General features: G+C 42.3%; 1 protein-coding gene across 2 annotated transcripts in view; it reads left to right on the top strand.

Moving 5' to 3' along the window:
- Positions 1-22,436, top strand: part of MCC (MCC regulator of WNT signaling pathway) — a 1,218,505-nt gene that overhangs the window by 890,622 nt on the left and 305,447 nt on the right. For both annotated transcript variants that reach the window (XM_069226494.1, XM_069226495.1), the window contains 2 exons: positions 18,032-18,178; positions 18,468-18,557. In XM_069226494.1, the coding sequence (XP_069082595.1) occupies positions 18,032-18,178; positions 18,468-18,557 (237 nt within the window). The remainder of the gene's footprint in view (positions 1-18,031; positions 18,179-18,467; positions 18,558-22,436) is intronic.

Below are 22,436 nucleotides of genomic sequence, written 5' to 3'. Positions count from 1 at the left end.
AGAATTCTGGCATGGATAATGACTAAAGGTAGCCAATAATGAGTAAATCAGAGAGTGCAGCATCATCTTAAGGCATATAACACTATCTCATTTCTAAGAAAGCTTCAAGCATTTTTGTCATCACGTTGTCCTAGGAAGTTCAACTAATATGCAGCATTTCTAAACAGTGGGCTATACACCAGTGGGAGTGTGCTAACCCAACAACAAAACTACAGCAGAAGGACATTGGGCACTTGAAACATTTTCTGATTCACTGTGCCATCACTGGCTACCCCAACCTAAGAAGCTGGGAGGTTTGTGCTCTGGTCCTCTTCCAACACACTGAGAGAATATGCATGTTTTCTAGACCTGGGCCTGCTGTTAGCCAAGTGAACCATAACATTGAAGTGGATAGAAGACGTGCCTCCCTCTGTGGTGGCCTGGTGGCATGCAGCATTAAAATGGCCTGAAGCTGAGAGCACAGCCCTCAGAAGGGACGAGGCTAAAAGGCCTCCGGAAGTGCCCCATACCCAGTGGACAGGATGAACTACTTAATTTTAAAACAGTGAAAGATTATACTTTCCTCCATAACACTAGACGAAATTGTTGCTAACTCCACCACGAGGGACCTTGACAGTCTTTTCTACTAACACTCTTGATGGGGTATCTAAGATCGTATCTTAGCCATTATTCTTGCACAGTTTAGGCCATATCCTTCCTCCCACTGCCAGCACATAGCTGGTGCCACCAGCAATCCCTCGTAGACACCAGTTTTACAGATTTTTAACATCACATTAGAGAACAGCTGCGGGCTTCGCTGCCACTAGCTGTCTCTTGCATACCTTTTACCTCCTCAGCTACCTATTTAACATTAGAGAGTGACACATCAAGTTTATGATCAACTATGATGAGAAACTGCAACCTAATATGATGTCATATTATACTGTGTAAACAATATAAAACGAAACATTGTTTGGTTTAAAATTAAAAAAAAAAATTTCAAACAAACAAGCATTCAACTTTTTTACAAAAGCTGTTCTTCTCTACTTGCTTGCAAAATCTTTTAATTGATTTTTAGCTCTCATGGCATTTCTTTAGAGAGCCTAGTAATCCATCTTCCGTTTGTTGATTAGTCACATATCCTATTGTGTTTTGTTCGATTAATGATAATAACTTGGGGTTTTAATATGTGTTTACATGATTTCCTGTTCATAGCTTAGTCATGTCTCCTCTTCCATTCTCCTCTAATGAGCTCTGGGAGTAGCCCTGGCGTTTGAGTGGACTTGAAAGGTTGGCGGTAGACTCCCTGTCCCCAGTGCAAGTATTCACAAGGTCTTCTTTGTGATTGATGCATGCAGCTGTGGGCCTATAATGTGTATTCTGAAGGAGTGATCATCTATTATAGGTTAGCAAGACCCCGGAGGCCAGCTTGTTTTCTGCTTTTTATTGCTTAGTTAACCATGGAGAGGAGGCTACAGGTCGAGCCCATCGCTGCTTGTCTGATTTACAAGAGTGACATCTTAACAAGACAACACAGGTATCACAGGGAAAAAACGGACTGTTACCGGAGCACTGATGTAGTTTTCGAGCATCATTAGTTCTTGGTTTGTGTTTATTGGCTCAATAAAGAGTCTTTGTGGTCCTAATCGACAACAGAAATTGGTGAATAAATTGAGTGGCGTTTTGTCATTTTTGAGTGCTCTGCTTGAGGCTAGAACCAATGGCAAACCTGCTGGTGCTTCTGGATGCAGGAGAGGCTTACATTTGATGATGTAGGCCTATCCTGTGTTATCAGCAGCAGACCCTTTATAGACCGGTACATTGCAAATGTAATCATGATTTAAATGCCTACGTTCTGCTGTGAGCTGTCTGATGCTTGTCACAGAACAGTCAGTTAATGGTGGCTGAACACGAATTGTATTGTCTTGCATAGCTATCATGTATCTCATCTAAATACAAAGGTCTGGTCCCAAATATTTCCAGCTGTTGAGTGAAAGTATGCTTTTTCGGAAAATAATTGATCCATTCATCACTTAAACAGTGGAACTTCTTCAGCTCATCTGGGTGGTTAAAGGGCCCGTGTTTCAAAGCTGAAGTTAAGGTTTCTGACTAGTAAAGAAATTCTTCCATATTGCCATCTGCAAAATGAAAAGGATAGGTAAAAAGTTATGTCATGTTATATCTCACTTAATAATCATTGTTTCATCTACATATGGCGCTAGAGACACTGACAAAAACAAACCCTGAGGATTACACGATATGGAGTAACCAGGTTGTTAATACATTTCTGAGCTGCAACACTGATTCCCTTCATTAAGTGAAAGGAAGAACGTTTCAGAGTCCAGTGGTTTCCACTGAGAAGACTCTTTTACTTAACCTGTCAGCGATAGTTACAGGAAACTGCAGCATTATTAGATCTGTACTAACTGTCTTTGCATCAATAAATTCAGGCACTTGCTGATGCGCAACTCCGTGCAGAGTCATCAGTGCTTTGAACTCCCTTTAGTCACTGGGAGCAAATAGGGGGAGCAGTGCTTAATTTGAGTCAGGGATTGCCGACGGGGGCCCCCGCCACTTATTTTTGGGTACTGGCACTTATTTTTCCTCAGCAGCCATTTACTGATAGTAACGGAGGGAAAAACACACACATTGGGAAGATGGAAGAAAAGAAAGATGGCAAAACTGTCACAAATGGAGGAATCGTGAATATGAATTTGGTAAATAAAGGGGCAGGGAGTGTCTGGTAGTGGATTAAAGGGGCATTGAGTTGATTTAAGACTACCACTGTGCACCCGTGTTTAATTGCAGGCTTCTGAGCAGAACTCTGGGCACCAGCATTCTTTCTTTTACAAATAAAGCATTGAAGATAGGATCCCCACTATTTGGGCCAGGGAGATGATTAGCTGCTGCATTTTGAACTAGCTAATCAAATAATCACCCGTTCCATAGTCAAGCCAATATCAGATGAAGGCATCGACAATGTACAAGTGCAGTCGAGGGATAATTAATAGTAGAATTCTGCAGAGGATCCTTATCGCAGAAGCAGGTACTCACCGAAGTGGAGGTCCGAGATTGCACTGTAAATATGAAGTCCAAACTTAAAACCCAGGTGGTGCACTTTTTGCCGGCATGGAATGGGCTTGATAGCCATAGTCCCAGCCAGATTAAGGCACCATATGCTCGGTTCTCCGGTGGTGTAGTAAAAAAAAATTTTTTGATAGGATTAGGAGGACGTTTACAGGTAACCACTAGAGCACAATTACCTAGCAGGAGAAAAGGAAGATGGACTGAATCCTTATTTCTAGCCACTTCTTCGTATTTGGAAACAGCAAACATTGTCTTGATGTCATTTGTGTTGGGAGTTACTTGTATAACCACTAGCAATATCGAGAATTGAGCATAACACTCAGCAGGCATCAAGCACTTCTTAAGTGTGCTCAGGATCTAGCAGGCTGACCTGTGCTGATATGGGACATATATTGGTCTATGCATCAGTAATCTTGATCACTTTCACAGAACTTTCATTGACATCTGGCATTGCCTTTCTTGATGACTAGGTTTTATTTTGCTGAAACCTACCAGACAGTACTCACCTGAGAAATTCAGAGAATGAAATATAAAAACAGAAAGATACCTTATTTGAACCCTCCCACCTAAACAGAATATCATGTTATTGTTTGGAATAACAACACAATCTTTCTTTAACAAAAGTGCGTATTCTTAGAATACCTCAGTTGATATACACTGTAATGTGTCAACCTTAATGACAAGCATTTACAATACAATAGGTCTTGCATTTTCTTGAGTTAGAGGTATTGGCATTGTAAATTCAAAACTGGACTTTTCTTGCCACATAAACTGGTCAACCCTGCCTCATAATGTCGTCTTTTCCTGCCATATAATTCCAGAGGCCCAGCATTTAACTAAAGCACTTCCATTTACCTTCTTCCTCTATCTTACAACATATGCAATTATTATATAAACCTTTATCAGAAATAAACGTTTGGCATTAGAGTGTAATGCTCCAAACACCATAAAAAAATATAATTTGGGACAAATTGGAGGGTGAAAGGAAAGAGGGAGTAGGGAGTAAAGATGGAGAGGACAAGTTGCATAGTAACCGTGTCAGGGGCCCTGGAGCAAGAAAGGAATATGGTTGACTGGAATTTTGGTAGGAAAATAAAGCAGTTATTAGAGTTGGGTGAGGTCAGTAGGTCTCGGGGCCCTGGTGCCACTGCACCTGTGCTCCATTGATAACTAGGCCTCAGGAGAGAAAGAGGATGGGGCAGAAAAAGCACACAAAAAAAGGCAGCAGAAAAAAGGAAGAATGAGAAGGAGTCACAAAGAAATTAGCAAAAGAAGGGAAAGAACGAAAGAATGAAAACACAACTAAGAGAAGAAATAGAGCAAACATGTCAGACGAAAGAAAAGGAAGCTATCAAACGAAAGATGAAGTGGAAAAAAGTATGAAAGAAGTGTGAAAAGAAAGCGAAAAATGAACATTAGAGAAAAAAAGAGAGATTGTGAAAGAAACAAGCAGCAAAAAGAACCAGGGCATGTATGTACTGACACATTTCCCACAGACACAGAATGGGAAAACCACTTTGACACTTTGGGTCCCGACAAGTAACTTGTGGCTTTCACATACAGATGGGAAAAAGAGTGATTTATAGTAAAACGTGAATTGACAGATAAAGATAAGAAAACACCAGTGAAAGGAAAGAAGAAAGATTTTTAAAAAAAAACAGTGAAAGGACGCATACTGATTTAAAGGAAAGAGCAAATAAAAAAGACAAAGAAAGAATGAAGGAAAGATAAAAAAATAGTGAAACAATAAATGCCTGATGGAAAAAAAAGAGAGAAACAAAACAAGGAAAGAAATTACTAAGTTTTTGAGAGTTTGAATTGAGGAGGTAGGAAAAGGGAATTAAGAAATGGGGAGGAGTAGAAAAAACAATGGAAAGAAAGAGCAAATACGAATTTTAATAGCTGGAAAGAGAAAAGTGGGGGAGAAAGAAAATTCATTGGAGTAAACAGAGTAAAGTAAAGAACGGAGAGAGACAGGTGAAACAGACCCTTCCAAATAAAGATGGCAGCTAAGAATAGATTTAATTGGCTCCCCCACGGCCTCAAACAGAAGTCAGACTGTGGAACAGCAGGGGGCACTGTAGAACAGCAGGAGGTGCATTAGCAGAGTTCTATGTGAACCCCAGTATAGCAATATCAGGGCGCTTCAGATCAGGATTGGAGGTATAGACAGAGCTGTGTCCCGGCTCAGTGCTGGAATAATAGAAAGGCAGCGGGTGAGGAATGAGAAATGGAGCGCTGTGAAATTCCTGGTATTGGAATAATGGGGCACTGCAGGGTAGGGTTGAGGTGCACTGACAGAGTTGTATGTGGGCTGCAGTACTGGGATAGTAAAGGGCACACAAAGTCAGAAGTGAGTAATGTTAAGGGAGCTATGTGTGAAACGAAGTATTGGCGTGTCAGTGTTGCCGAGTGTTAGGCTGGAGGTGCCCTGATGAAGTTGTGAGTGGATCCCAGCATAGGAGTGGCATTGCCTCTGAAGCACAAGCGAGGAGTCCTGAGAAGAAATGTGCATTGAATGTTAGAATTGATGGATTCTGGCAGAGCTTTGTGGTTCCCATCAACAGTGGCATTGGATGTTAGACTTTAGGTGCACTGGCTGAGCTGTGTTGTGCTCTTTTAGGTCCAGTATTGGCTTGACAGTGGGACTGAATATTAGAATTGAGCTGCTTTAATGAAACTATGAAAGCGCGGTCATATTATAGGAAAGTAAGTGACCTTGCTGGGGTAGAACTGAAGTGCACTGATGGAGCTGCGTCCGAGGTCCCAGTAATGGAACAGCAGAGTGTACTGGCTGTAAGAACTGAGGTGCTCTGGCAAACAGAGCATGTGGCGTTACTGGCACTGGCACAGCTGAGGGCCTAGAGTGTGTGAACTGAGGTGCACTGATAGAGCTGCACAGAGGTCCCAGTACTGAAGCAGCAGAGTGTACTGACAGCATGAAACTGAGGTGCTCTGGCAGACTGCATGTGTGGGGTTCCTAGCACAGCGGAAGGCTTGGATTTTATAAACTGAGCATACTGATGGAGCTGTGCCTGAGGTCCCAGTACTGGAGCAGCAGAGTGTACTGACTGGAAGATCTGGGGCGCTCTGGCAGGCAGTGCATGTGGGGTTCCTGGAACTGGCACAGCTGAGGGCTTGGAGTGTGTGAACTGAGGTGCACTGATGGAGCTGCGAGTGGGATCCCAGTATGGAGCAGAAGTGGGCACTGTCTCTAAGGATTGGGGAGCCCTGGTAGAACTGGGTGCCTAAGCTATGAGTATTTACAAGCAATCCTCCACCCTTGCACTCAGCACCCCAGAGGGAGGTACACTTGGCAAAGAAAATCCAAGCCAAGAAAGGGTGGGAGCCAAGCAGCTTTGAGAGGGTGCAGAGAGCCCACAAAGGCCAAATGTGACCAAGATAACAGCCAGATTTTTTGTCTTTTTTTTACAGCTAAGCTCAGAGCAAGAATGCTCTGCAAATAAAAAGGGAAGCGTCCCTGGGTAGGAGCAGAAAAGAAAGTAAAGAAAATGTCCCCTACAGACCAGATAAACAGGACATAAATATATATATATATATATATATATATATATATATATATATATATATATATATATATATATATATATATATATAAATATATATATATATATATATATAAATATACAGTAGTTGGTCCCTGCTCTCACACAGAAGAAATAGGGACAAAGAGGCATGAATGACCACCAGCAACCAAGGATTGTTAAATGACACTGAAACTAACAAATGAAATAGCTGGAAGCCCACTTAAGAAGTATACTTAAAAGTATACAAGAGGTAGTACTCTTACATTCAACCTAAAAAGTACATTTTTAATCCATTCTTGGAGCGTGGAGGACCTCGAATTTCGGAGTTAACAAAAGTTCAGGGACACTAGAAAATAATTTTGCGTGTAAGTACTGCCTCAGAGAAGTGTTTATTATTGCATGCCGTAACTTTGAGGACGATGGATGCTATTTTGATGGTCACTAGCTCTGAGATAAAGTTGTAGTAACCATCCTTTTGTGCAAGTCACAGAAGGAAACAGGCTTTGTGCGGTGCTTGTTGATTGAGCTGAACGAACATTTCACGTGCAAGCCGCATATATACGCTACCAGTTATTGTGACTCATATCTGTTGACAAACCTGTTACTTACTGGCTATAAACTAAGCAAATCTTCTGGATTACATTTCGTTATTTTGTTGTATTATATTGCAGATATAACTATTTCCTGCTGTCAAAATTCCCTGTAAAGTTTCAAACTTTTTTCAGGGCATGGTTCTGGTGGACGTTTGAAGGCTTGGATACCACGCAGAGAGGGATTTCATTTTGTTTCCTTTCTCGCATTTTTCGTAACCTAGTGTTGATCATCTTATTTTTCAGCTTTTTCTTTGTAATGCGATTCAAGCAGCCTCTGCCATAGTAGCAATTTGAAATCTTGCTCGTGTTACCAGTACTTTGGAAAGCTTTGCCTGGTCTCTTCCATGGCACCCACACACTTAGTAGCAAAGTGCAGGTTTACTTTATGGTCTCAGAGGATATAATACAAAGCTATAAATAAATGTGCTATATTCTCCGAGTCTGCAACGATCGCCTGCACTTTGGTTAGCCACAGGGTCCATGCCTGAATGCTGTAATTGACACATCACTTTTCTGGGCACTGTGCTGGCGCTCCCATCTCTTCTCTTTCGCACATGCTGTAAAAGAGTGTTAAAGAGATCAGTCAGTTTTTGGAAACCTTTTTACTCTCCTTCCGAAGCCTGTTAGAGGCCCTCGATATACCTTAAATTAGTGGTCTGTTGTTTCTTTCATAAATTGTTAAAGGCTGATGTTTGTCAAGATATTTCCCATGAATTGTACACCCAGATGGCATACGCTTTATAAAGGACTCCTGTCAACGTAGAGGTAACAGTGATCCCTCAAGTAGGTTACCTAGCGTGTTGGTGGTCATGACACTGGACAAAAAGGGAGCCTTTGTCTACACTGAACAATTTTGTTTTCATTTGGTGAGATTTTCTTAGGATGGGTGATTGTAGTTACCTCAGCTTTTGTTTTGGTGCAGGGACACTAACTAGTAAAATTCTCCATCAATTAAACTTTAAATTAATTTGATGAGTTCCTCACAAACTTAATGGATTTGCAGGTGATATTTATCTGTTCCAAAATTGCCCTGCCTGCCTTCTGTTCCATTTTGGAGGATGATAGAGGGCTATCACACATAATACTGCAGAAAGGTGAATTAACTATTAACCCAAGTTCACCTACACCACAAAAACAGTTATGAGTCCTTGTGCCACCTAAGTGCTGGTGTACATCTGCGGGTTTATGTGTTAGGTATTCTATTTGTGAAAATGAACAATTACAACACAATGTAGCTGCTTTTAGAAATAAGGGTTACACCTATTTTACAATTTTGCCAATTGTGAGAATCTAACTCTTCCTACCTGTTTTTTTAAAACAAAAATTTTTGGTATGAATAAAGCAAGGGGTCATTTTTATATTTTTTTTAATTAGTCCTGTGTTTAATTTATCATTGACCCCCTTCTTCTGCTATGAATAAGTATTTATGTTTTGCTTGCCATCTCAAATTGGATACTTTGAAAACTTAGGGGCCAAGTGCTCATTAACTTGATAGTGGATTGAAAATCCTCACATTAGGTTGCTTTGTGTGTTTATGGTTCCTTTTATTACAGCATGTGGTGACGCAGGATAAGCAAGTGCACAAGTAGAATACTATGCTTTTAAGCTTCAAATATTTTTATCTGTTAACTGCCTCATGTTCTGTGGATGACAAAAATGTACAGATATACCAACTTTTCACATAATAAAGTTAGCACTGAAAGTGTTCATTTAAAGGGGCCATCCAATATTGAAGAAACAAACAGTTCTGTTCCGGTCCTGTATCTCTAACTATCACCAACAGTAACCACTTTAGAATGTTGCTTTGATTGATGATGATTGCTGAAGGGTTAACGTGGCAGTTTTGGGCTGACTTGTCATGAATAGTTGACGAGCTGGAGCAGTGCTACTTTGCCAACTGACACATCGGAAATTGGTTGCTTGTCAAAGGAACTTTAAAGGCATATGGTGCTTTTGCCTGGAATTGAAGCAACGTTTGTTAAAATCTCTAAAGTAAACAAACAGAACATAACATAAAAGCAGACACAAGTCAACTTAACAACACAATTAGTACATAATATGGCACAACCGAACAGAACAACAACAATACAACTTATCATTGCAGTAATGCACAAAATCATAAAAATCAACACATCACTGCCACAAAAAAAGCCACACAACAAATATGCACCAACATCCTTGTCACACATTACCACCTCCAGAAATCTGCTTTCATAGTACAGGGAGTCTTATTCCACTGCAAATCACACATATGCCTGGACTGGGCCAACCATTTTGCCATCACTAGCTTTCTGTTCAGTGTCCGACCAACAAAGCGAGGGCAACACAGACGACCAAACATTCAGATCCTTCAAAGAGTTCTCTATAGACCACCTAATATCAAACTCCTCTCTCACCCTATAAACTTCACTTCTGATGCTCTCACCCTTCTAAACAACGTCATCACTTTTTTGGAAACCTCTGTGAACATCTACGCCCTAAGTAAAACATGCATGGCCATTCACTACCCTGATACTGTAAAGACCTCTCTGAAAAAAAAACAATCGATCCAAAGAGAGGGAAGAAAATTGCAGAAAAACAAAACTCTTGATCACCTCCTGATACTGAAGTTTCTCCGACAGCTCATCACATCAGCCAAATCAAAGTATTATACCAACACCATCAGTGGAGCCACTGAAAAAAGCAAAACACTTTCCAAGATAATCAAGCACTGCATCAACCCTAAGACCCATCTATTCTTCACTCCACAGAAAATTACATCATCAACCTCTTTTCCAGTGTCAAAGTACAGAACGTCAGACAGCAATTGACAACATCGTCTGCTTCATGTCTTACTCCTACTCACTTCTGTAGATTCTGGCAGTGGTCTCACACATCTCACTAACATAGTCAACTCACTCAATGCCACTTTCATAAAAGGTGATGTCTTACCCTTGTCCTTCATCAGTGCTCGCTCTCGGAACACGCTGTCATCCCTTTCAGCATTGTCAGTGCTTTCCTCACTCAGGGCATGTCCCTAGAAGCTCTCAAGACAGATCAAATTATCTCACTTCTAAAGAACCCTACACTAGACCCTGATGATCTTATCAAATACCAGACCATTACTCCCCTACCATTCATCTGCAAGGTCATTGTACAAAACATCTGTTCAACTCCAGGTTAACATTAATGATAAACATACCTTCACAACTACAAGTCTGGCTCCAGGTAGCACTGCAGCATGGAGACTACTACCTTAGCTATTGTAGACAATGCCCTCCTGACCTCAGATAAAGTTGCTTACTGCCTTTTGATATTGCTGAATCTCTTAGCTATGTTTGACACAGTCGACTATCCCAACTTCATATGCTCCTGGAATTCTCAAATGGGATTTACTGGCAAAGTCCTTAATTGGTTGTTCTCATACCTTTCCAGCCAACACCAATTTGTTGACACTGGCACTGCCAGGTCCCAAATCATCCCTATCGCCTGTGTAGTCCACCAGGGTTCCATACTGTCTTGAGTCATCTTCAACTTCCAAATGGAGCTGCTTAGTGCTCTATTCACTGTAATAGCATCAAGTTTCATAAACGTGCCGATGATACACAAAACTACTTGAATGTCTCGTCTGCTTCAGATATCCAACATCTCAAACACTTCATGCACCTCATCCTGACCTGGATGCCTAGTGCCTACCTGAAGCTAAACCCAAACAAGACAGAATTGCTGATATTTGCCGACAACAACAAACAAGAAATAGTACAAACCTGGCTCAATGACATGATCCTTGACCGATTTGAACCCCAACTTTCACTAAACGCCAACTCATTTGGATTCATCCTGGACTCAGACTTCACCGTCAAGGAATACGTTGCCCAAAAAATCAGACTTCCTGGTACCAGCTCTCTCTTGTAAAGAAAGTGAAACCATTTCTTCCAGAAAGCGACTTCAGATCTGCTTTTTAAGCCCTCATACTTTTGCATATAGATGGTGGTAACGTGCTCCATGGCCTTCCAAACTCTACAGTGGCACCACTTAAGGGTATCCTGTTTGCAGGAGCACTTCTCATCCAGAGCCTGAATAAATTTGATCAGATCACCCTTGTCATGATGGAACTACATCAACTGCCCTTACTGGGCCTGCAGTATCTTCAAACCCAGCTGCATCATTTACAAAGCCATCACAAACAGAGCCCTTATCTTGCAGGAAAGCACACCATCTCTGTTGGCTCTTGGCACACCCATTGCCAGGGCACCAACAGGCTGTAGACTATACACTAAGAAGTGTAAAAAAGGAAAAAATAAGGCAGCATGCATTTTCCACTTGTTCACCCAGGATCTGCAACAACAACTCTCCTATTACACAGGAAAACCAGTCCTACAAGGTTGATGTGGACAATTAGGTTTATGAAAGAGTGGGCAGTTCCCATGATGCAGCTGTTCTTAGCTGTCTTGATCTGAGGCTTTGGGACAGGATGATCAACAGGTACAGTTAGCAAAAACTCTCTGAAATTGAATGGTGAGCTGCTCAGCACAAGTGGCACTGTTACATACAATTGGAAAGGGATATGTATAACTGAGGTAGACTCAGGAGAAGTAATGACACATGACATCGGAGGCAACTCTTGATAGTGATCACTGGTTGGAACCTAGAATAGGAAACTCACCCACATCACAGCAGGTGTTTAGTTCCTTCAGCATGTCTAGCCGAGGTGTTAAATTAAATCATAAGGTCTGCTCTTCAGAATGAAAGTATTAGGTATAGACATAATGAGATATTCTCTTTCGAAACATAATGTTTCTATTTAATTACACAGAAATAAAATAGTATACAAGCGTGTGTCTTGTTTTCAGGTTTCTGTTGCCAGAAGTAGAAGGGATATATGCAATCCCTTTAAAAAAAATGCAACACAAAAAGTTTGGTCTATAATGTAAACCGTGTGTACCAGAACGTTAAGTAAAGCTGTCGAAGAAAACGTGACTAATGGTAAAATAAAATGATGGGTCATTCTTGGATGGTCTGTTTATTCTTTAACAGAAGAAGGAGCTAGTCTCCCTTTTACTAAGGAACCGTCTTATAGTCACCAGTGCAAATCTTACATGGCATGCTGTCAATCATGTGGTGGAATTCTGCTGCCGTCAGCAGGCCACCCAACACTCACCATCTTAAACTGGAGTGACGTTACTCACCAACACAATTCTAACAAGGCCAGGCAGCGAGGAATGGTGGTGATGAGGTGGCAGTCAGCACCATTAGATCTGATATCACAGTGGCCCGCATTTCCCCTTTCTAAGGGAGCTCCTGGCCATTTTTTTGCCAGAAGTTGTTTGCACACTCCGCAAAATAAATCCCAAGGCATGTCTTGTCCTCCAGTCCCTTCAGAATCCCCGGGGTTATCCCGGAAAGCCTCCCATGCATTATTACTGGACGGAAATTCAAGCGAATATTTAGGGTTAAGAAGTGACCCGTACAGGCTGCATGAGGCAGAAGAGGGACAACAGCATGGGAGTATTTATACCGTCAAACTAATGCCCCTCACCGTTCAATCATTCTCCTGCCCAGAACAGGCTTCTCCTGCAATTCGGGGGTGAAACTGTGCGCAGAGCTGCTGGGGAGGTGTTGGAAATTAGACCAAAGTGGGGCCTCTTACAGGTCCAGATTGTGGCCATAGTGCTCTGTCTTTAGACATCACCACATGCAAAGTGTCTGCCAATGTTTAGACGTAGAGTGAACTAAGTATAGCGTTTAAGTTTCGGCGCAGGAGTCAGGAGAGACCGATTTGAAGACAATAAAGGGTTAAGAGTGTTGATGGACCGGGCCTCTTGGTATGCTCCACATATGCCCATTTTCTCACTCTTTCTTTTACCTAAAGGAACAAAGAGATTTTCTGAATGGCTAATGAGGCAATGGGACCTGAGAGTGCATATAAACTTCAAGTCTGATGTTTCAGCACTCGTTATTTTCAAGATTGCTTGTAACTTTTCTAGATTTAGGAGTATTGAGCGTCGGTTTATTAGTGTATACGGGGCGCCTCAAGAGGCGAGCGCCACAGTTCCTCTCTCTCGCGGTTCATTATGTGATCTTATGGCTTTTATTGTAAATAAAGCTCTTGACATATGGCGACAGGAATGTTATTTTCTCATGTAGTGCTTTTAAGCGGTAAAATGATTTCCCCTGCCTTCCCTTCCTGTCGTTTTTGGAGAAATAATTACCAGAAAGAAAGCGGCCTGGGAGGAAAGGCAACTTTATTTAATACAATCTGTTATTCAGTTTTTGGCACAGGTTTTAGGATGGATTCTCCTTCACTGGTACATTATGTGTTGTTTCCTTTTACGAGCGCAGTATTTTGTACATAGTTGCTTTCCTTCTTTTTATTGTAATCATTACTATTTGCACTAAAACGCTAATTTATTCATTGCGTTTTTTATGACATTTTAGAAGCGCGCTTTTTGTTCCAGTTGGGGTAATGTGCCAGGTTCTTGTTTATGTCCCCTGCTTGTTGTGTGCGTTTCAAATAACGAATTACACAGCAAAGATGAGCGCTGCTGCACATCGTTCGTTACAGCAGGAGTGCATCAGGTGACTGGCATGAGCTACAGGCGCCCAGCAAATGAATAACATAAGACTCAAGAAAAGATGGATGCTTGTTTCGAGCCCCACCGAGAATTGTTGGACAATATGTGCCTGATTTAGAACTCAGCAGATGGGTTACTCCGTCTCAACGGTGACGGATAGTCAGTACGAAGAAAATTAAACCCCATTTTAGTCTATGGGATTTAGATTTCGGCAGACGGGATATCTGTCTTTGTTGTGATGGATTAACCCATCCGCTGAGTTCTAAATCAGGCCCTGTGAATTTTTAAGTGCAATCATTCACCTACCAGCGTCCAGTTAGACAGTCACAGAATCATCCCCAGTGGCTGAAGAAGGGTACTACTGTCAGTTGATTAGCTGGGACATGAACGTGTGAACTAGTCATCATGTCTTTTTTTGGCACAGATGAGTTTGGAAGTTCCAAAGTGAGAGTAAGCTCAGAGGAATGATTAGAGAGAATGGGCACACCAAGGGATATCCAAGCAGGTCAAATTTCTATAAAAACTGACAATGATCATATTTCATCATCTACTAGGATTCAAGAGTTCAGGTACATTAGCCATTTTTAATGTCTCACAAGCCAAGCCTATGAAGCATAAGGTATGCATTGACCCATCAAAGTGCAATGAATGTGATATGTGGCAACAAATTTGAGTTCATACAATTTGTCCATTGAGTAATCTCCATAATGTAACAGACGTGATCTGTAAATATCATGTATCAACACTTTATTTCCCTTATGCTTAGCAATGGGGAGTTGAGGGAGGAGAAGCTAGATGACCATCATATTGTTTGTGAGACTTACTGTCCAAAGGTATTCTGGTGCTGTACGTGGCCACGTGCATTTTTCCGACACTATGCTTCAAGTCTCTGATGTAAGAGTTGGCCATGAAATTCTGTACAACCTGTTTGCCTCGACACTTGCTGCCAATGCTGCCTTCTCCCCTCCATTTCATATCACTGTTTTGTCTACCTTGAATTGAGAATGTAAAAAGTTTCCAGAATCAGTACTGGCTGGTCCCATCAGTATCTGAAATGAACGCACATGGATGTTTCTCTCACCAGAAGCATAGTGTATTTGCTGGAAGGCACCTTTTTTAAACAAATTAATTGGGGAGACGGGCAGTAGGGGGAGTACTTTTCATTCGGATTCATTCAGACCAGATGCAGGGCTGGTGAGGCATTCCCACCTGCTAAGTTATTGTTCCACAAGTCTCAGTTCTCAGAGATTCCCTGGTTAGCTGAGGCTTTAGTCAGTGGCTTCACAGGCGGTCAGGCCCAGCACCCAAGACCCTGTTGCACATAGGAAGTTGGCTGTGCGCAGCGGGAGCATGGACACAAGGCCTGGCCCGTGGCGTCCGAACTCACTGATGCGCCCGGCCTTCGGCTTTGTACAGTATAGGGATGGGTGCCTTCGAGGGTAAGGCGCAGGGCCAGGCCAGATGCCAATCATGATAACAAAAATAAATCACTGAAATAATGTTAGTGACGTTATAGTCAAGTTTGGTAATAATATCATATTTAAAAAAAAACAAATTCACTAAAAAAACTAAGATTAAAGTGACATTATAGTTGATGTTGAAATAAGATAAAAAGTCGTGTTTAAAAAACAAAAAGAACACTGTAATTCACCAGTTAGAATTTATTGAGCTAGCACAAACTTGCCCTGCCGCTATGCACTTCTTATGACCTCACCTATTTTATCACTCATGACATGCTAAATGACATCATTGATGATATCACTAATGACATCATTGATGACATCCCTGATGATGATGATATACAATTATTGTGACACCGTCCTGTGGGGTTTGTGGACTTCAAGAAATTCATTGCGCTACACCTGTGGCCAAGTTTGTATTCACCTTAATAGGATTACCCTCTTAAATACTTCAGGAGTCACAAGGTTGACAAGTACACATTTGCCACTGAAAAGGCACCTTCTGGAAGGCCTTATGGACAACCCTCCATAATTTAGAAAAAACACTACACACATTCCTATGACGGGCAAATGGCCTATAACTATAGAGCCATGCTTACCGCACCACATGAAATAAACATCTCCATGTGGGACACTGCTACATTCTACAATATTCAACAATCTACGATGCATCAGAATCTTCTGCGAATTTCTGAACTTAAACATACAGACCTTATGCACATCCTGGCTACATACCTTGCAACTATTTAACATAGGTTCATACCCAAATATCCATTTATGGTTATCAGAAACTTTGGCTTCTCTCACAGATTTTTGGAGCAACCTTTGGCTTTAAGCCCCAATCTCCTATCAACAATACCTCTGCAATCCACATCAGACACACTCAGCCTTTATCTTGTTTAAGATGAAGTAGTACTTGCACGCCCAACTTTAGTGATTAGTAAACAGCACACCACTTAACATTCAGCATGTACAATTAGACTTATCTCCAAGGCTTACGCTATTTCCATGCTGCTGATCCACACATGTACACTCTGTATTTCACTACGGTGTTTATCAATTATGTCAATTGAGATATTAACAGTAATGTCCTCAAGTATGTCATTTAACATGTCTTGGGTGATGTAATGTATGGGGACGTTATCAGTGCATAGGGAGGGTGCAAGTTATAGTTAGCTCTGTAAAGTGCAGCTGGTCAATTTCTCTGTTTTCCTTTTTTTATTTTTATATATTAGTTTTTAATCCTTTTCAACACCCAAGTACAACACCATTTTAACTATGTGTTTTTTCTTAGAATTTAGATTTTTTAAACATAAGCTGAGATCTTACTACTATCACTAATTATAAGTTAATTTTAACTTTTGTGTGCTCAATGTGTCTATATATATATATATATATATATATATATATATATATAGAGAGAGAGACACACACACATACATAGAATAGATGGCGCGCTGTTGTAGTTTATCACTCTGCTGCACTTTCATTATTAAAATTATCACAAAAGCCATGACCCGGAGCCTGCCTCTTTTGTTGCTAACATAGCCGCAGGACTAATCCTCCTGAGAGGACCTTCGGCACCGCATGAAGAAGCATCGAGCCAAATTGGAGAGAATATATATATATATATATATATATATATGTATATATATATATGTTTTATTCCTGTAGTTATTGTTCTTTGCTGGTTTAACACCTTGATGTTCTTTTTTCAGTTCATGTAACTACATTGACAAGCCTTATAGGGTTATTTTGAGCCTGGTGGACAGCCTGCCATATCAGCAAAGACCTGTTTTCCACACTGCAGCGGAGGACAGGCCATCATATGGAGACATCCCCTCCTGCCAGGCAGGGATCTCCGTGCCGTAAGTGCATTCACCACTGAGGTGGATGCACTCAAGTCTAAGCTGCATGCTGAGCTACTGCAATTTTCTTTTTGACAGCTCAGCATTAATTTTTGTTTTGCTCAAATAAACTCATAAAGTGGGAGTTTTTTGTGAGAAACAAAAAGTGAGTGAGCCTAACTCACAAGGTTTTCTCTCTTCACGGTGGGACTATTATTTATTTTCCATGCCCAGGTCTGTTGTGCCTTGTATGTCGGACCCAGGTGGGGAAAATCAGTGATCGTTGCCCCACCCTAAGGGTGGTGCGACCATCACGGTGACCCTGCAGTCCTGGGATAGATGGATCCCTAGATTAAGGGGTTTTGAAAACAGAGCTAGCGGAGACTCCCGTGTCGTACATCTGAAGGTCCCCACCCCTAACTGGTGTAGTGGGACTGCGATCTGTCAACCGCAGTGACCGCAGTAGTGCCTTTAACTGACTAGGTCAGTGGTTCCCAACCTGTGGTCCGGGGATCCTTGGGGTTCCGCAAAGCCTTCTCAGGGGGTCCGCGACTGCTTAGAAAATTAAAAAATATTAATAAATATTGACAAATTAGGTCCCAAGCTTCCAGTAATGACTCAGTGGGAGGGGTCCCCGGATTCCAATGATGATTCGGTGGGGGTCCCTGAGTTCCATTAATGATAAAGTGGGGATCCACAGAAGTCAAAAGGTTGGGAACCACTGGCCTAGGTAAAAAGCTCTGCCATCTTGCACTCTTGTCCCACTATATAAGACTGCTAATAAATACTGTTCTCAGTTTTCGTCATGGCTTTGGGTTAGCGGTCTGATATTCAGGAAGAAATCGAGTGTGCGGTAGTACCCGAGTTGTTGAAAGTTGGTAAAGGTTTCCGGGACTGTGAGAATGAAGACACCGTTGTGCTCTGTTGAAGTTCACTTAGTTCCGTTTTTTGCTTTTGACGCAGGTTCGGGAATTACAAACAAGGCTGCAGAGTGTCCAGGCGACGGGTCCGTCCAGCCCTGGCCGGCTTACTTCCACCACCCGACCCGTCAACCCCAGCACCGGAGAGCTGAGCACCAGCAGCAGCAGCAATGACATTCCGATCGCCAAGGTGAGCCATTGTTCATTGTGCTAATGCCGCCGCTATCTGGGAGAAACACGCTTCACGGAGCCCCCTCCTGCTATGGGGGGCTTGTGAACTTGAGCTGCGCGAGGAGATAACCCAGTAATCGTTTTACGTCTCCTTAGCCATAATGCACGTGCCAGCTTCCATTAATTACCTTTCTGAACGAATGGCGAGGGTGGCAGGTTTGCAGCTAATGATGCATTTTGCACAGCTCTGCAAAACACCCCGAGCATGCAGTCCTAATCAGTAACTTGTGGACAATTTTCTTATTCAGATTGCTGAACGTGTGAAGCTTTCTAAGACAAGGTCGGAATCCTCGTCGTCCGAACGACCTGTCCTTGGATCTGAAATTAGCAGTATAGGGGTGAGTATTGCTTTCTCGCTGGCATACATGCATGAAGGATGTCACAGCGAAATGTATGAAGGGGACCTGACACTAAGGCCCACAAGTTAATGGACCGGTTAGTTGTAGGTCAGCCTTCCAAGGCCAATAAAAATGAGTACCACTGTGAGTATAAGAGGTATACCTTTTAGCATCCCTTTAACACTTTGAGAGGTTTGTGCTATATACAAATACTTATTAACATATTTTTGTAAATTCACAAACATAAGTTCAACAACAGATGAGAATGCATAACACCGAAACAGTCAGCTATTTTTCAGTTCCAAATGTACTAACAGAAGACTTTCTTCTGAAAAGAATCAAAACAGGAGGTAACTCATTACTTCTGAAACAGACCAAAGTAACCTTATAAAGTCATCCAAACAGCTTGAAAAAGAACCATTGGCCATATTTTGGTGACAGAGGCTAAGCTAATGGAGGAACTTGCCCTCCCAGGAGCCCTGAGGTGGTTTCTATGCGGGACAGGTGTCTGTTGTTGAACCGTGGGAGCTGATCATGAATTACTAGAGGTGCTGTAGCATGAGATATATAATGTTCTATGCAATCTGGATATCACACCACGTCCATCTCTTAACAGTATTTTCTCAGGGTGTTGTGGTTGGTTAAATTATGTAATGATGACTTACATACGCTGAAGAAAAGAGGACATGACTTGATTAGGGCAGCTCAGGCCAGACCCACACTTTGTGGTGTATTCTCTTAGTAGGAGAGTTTACATTGTTGTTTGAATCTACCGTTGTCCAGACTCCATTAGGAGGTAATTCCCTAGTCTGGCCCTGTCACTGAACCAACCTTTAGTGAATGTACCTAAGTAGATTCAGGGGTGCTGCAGATTACCATAATCTTCCAATGTTACTTGATGTTTACATTAAATCTCATGCAATAGCGAGCATTTTTCCCACTTTAAAGTGTACTGTGGAAAACCCTCCATATCGAGGGAGACACATACCCGGGGTTTGCATTTATGGATTGCAGTCACTTCTATTTTCTGACCCATTTGATTTCAGAACTCTACATAGGCTTGCAGTTCAGGAATATGGCTTTTCTGTAACCAAGCCTTAAATATGTCATGATACTGATTGATTGCCAGAAAATTCTAGCAGGACAGGATATTACTTAACTGCTGTTGAAAGCTTCATACTTTTATCACTACTCAGATTTGCATATCAAAAAAAATATTGAATCCCAGATTCTTGACTGTGGTGTAGATTGTTGGAGCAGGGCCCACAGACTGTGAGGGATGAATCATGATATTAGGTGCCTTAGTGATTCCCACCACAAGAAATCCTCTGTTTTCATCCCTGGGAGTGTTGCCCTGCGGTGCTGCCTCTAGCACTGAAAGTCCACAAGAAATTTAGTTATGATTTTTCTTCTACTGGTTTTCATCTGAGCTACCAGCTGGCAGTCACCTGTGCTCAGCTGTAAATGCAACACATGTTTCCTTAATGTCTCAGCTTGTGTCCGCATACAGATATTAATGATCAAAGGCTGGCTAGAGTATATTTGCAAAGGGTTATAAAATAGGCATTTAGATGAACCATTTGTTTTCTGCCAATTAGAAAGGACTATAGTCACTTTCTTTTCCAAACCAGGAATCAGACCATTTCTTCCATATAGTTGTTTGCACAGTATGGTTAACTAAATCCAAGATGGCTGACTGTTCCAGCTGAACACATAGTGCCATCAACGCCTCAACCCTCAGACACATATGTTTGTTGATTTACCTTCTCCCACTACTTTGCCTCTTGGGGCATGTGCTTGTCAAAGAAATCTCGCTTGGTTTGTTTCACTTCAGCACTAGGAAGTGATTATTTTTTCAGGTATAGCATCAAATGAAGCATTTTCAAAAACAAAATTCCTGTTTTTACACAACTCTGAGGGAGCCAATGATTGCTGTTGACTTAGTAACTCTGTGTCCCATGTTACCAGCTCATTGACAGCCAGTTTAGGATATTTTTCTAGTTACAACTTAATCTGAAGTATGATTGAATAGAATGGAGGATGTCATCTCTGAAAATGAGGATCTCTTCCATGTTGATAGTACTGATCACTAATGGCTTATCACCCAGAGTTCTTGGAAAAAGCTAGCCATCTGTCTGAGAGCAGCGCAGAGACCGCCTAAATGAAAATGAGACTGACGTGGGACCGGAGGGACACCTAGAGACACCTGACTTAAGCGGGGAGCATCAATAACAGGCGCAAAGGGAAATGCTGGTTCTCAGAGACCCCTCATTAAGGCTCTGATGATGAGACGTGCACCCCACGTGAGAAGGGAAGAGACAGGTATGGCCAGTGATCCCAGGAGTGTACGCATAAGGCCTGCAGAAACCCTCTGCAACATTGCCCAGTGCAACGGTGCAGGCATCATCCTAGACCAGACACCCCATGGGAGACCACTATTTAGGGCTGCCCACAGCACGATATTGGAGGACTAGTGGGATTGCTCGTAGTTGACCACTCTTTCCTCTTGAAGAGGGACCCGAATGTGCAGGTGGGCCGCGATTGTCTTTCAGCCTAGGTTGCGTACGACGCGCAACACCAACCATGTCAAGTCCTTCTTTGAGGAATGATACCTTAGCTAAGACAGTGTATAACTCACAGATCCAGAGGTGTGGTCTTCGGGTTGTCTGAGGCATAACACTTGATCATCCCTCGGAGACCTAGATGGTAAGAGCCAGCTGCCCAGACCTGTACATCCAAGTATCCCCAACTGGACAAAGGGGAGGAACGGCTTGAATGGGCACTCTACTATAATACTGCTTGTGCCAACTGAGTGCCCATGAGCGCTTCTTCATACTCAGCAATCATGACAAAAGACAAGGAAGAGTGCACCCCCTGGCAGGGAAAACTAGACAAGTATGCCAGAATGCTCTCCTCATTTGCAGGTGAAGATGGGCAGCCACCTGTACAGATGGTTCCGGACAACACTGTGCTGCTGCAAGCTGTACAATCAGCTTGCCTTGGAGGGTGGGATTGGCAGAATCAGAAGGGAAGTCTCTCTCCTCCCACAAGACCTGAGAAACATTGCGGAAACAGTGACAACAGCCGAAACAAGGATATTGGACCTGGAAGATGCTGTACACACCCTCAAAAAAGAGGTTACAAAGGTACTAGCAGCCAATAAGGATGTAGTGTGGTACCTCAAAGATGCAGAAAACAGGGCAAGGAGAAACAATTTACATTATATGGGATTCCCAAAGAGGGCAGAATGCCAAACACAGTCGAGTTCTTGGGAGACTGGCTTACCCAGGTATTCCCTGAAGAGATAGAGATGCTCATCCTGATTCATGTTAGAACGTGCGCACCGCGCGCTGAGCAACAAACCACTACTTGGGGCCCCACAGAGACCAGTGGTAGTGCGGTTTTTAAACTATCAGGACTGGGACTTAATCTTATCTGAAGCCAGGAAACTGAAGGAGGTGCACTACGAATATTTATTGATACAAAACTTCCCCGACTATACAAGGGAAGTCCAGCACGAGCAGCGCACCTTTGACACGGTGAAAGCCAAACTGTGCACTCTCCGACTACAATACATTTGCCTCTTCCCGACCAAACTGCAAGTACTCTTCCAAGGAAAGTCTCACTTCTTCCAAACTCCAGAAGAGGTCTGCGAATGGCTTGATGAGATGCCAAGCCTGACCAGCAGTGAGGTGAAGAGGAAAGCAGACTCCCCATCAGCCCACAGGGGAGATACCTACTCCGGGTCACAGCGGACACTCCAGAATAGGAAACACAACTCTAACAGACAGTGCAGGCCCTCCTAACAGTGGAAAACCAGGTCTGCACCGCAACCAGTCACACAATTCTCAGATTCGGATGAGGGCGCAAGGACAGCCA

Source organism: Pleurodeles waltl, chromosome 1_1, assembly GCF_031143425.1.
Source record: "Pleurodeles waltl isolate 20211129_DDA chromosome 1_1, aPleWal1.hap1.20221129, whole genome shotgun sequence".
Classification (NCBI taxonomy): domain Eukaryota; kingdom Metazoa; phylum Chordata; class Amphibia; order Caudata; family Salamandridae; genus Pleurodeles; species Pleurodeles waltl.
This window is presented reverse-complemented; position numbering and strand designations above follow the sequence as displayed.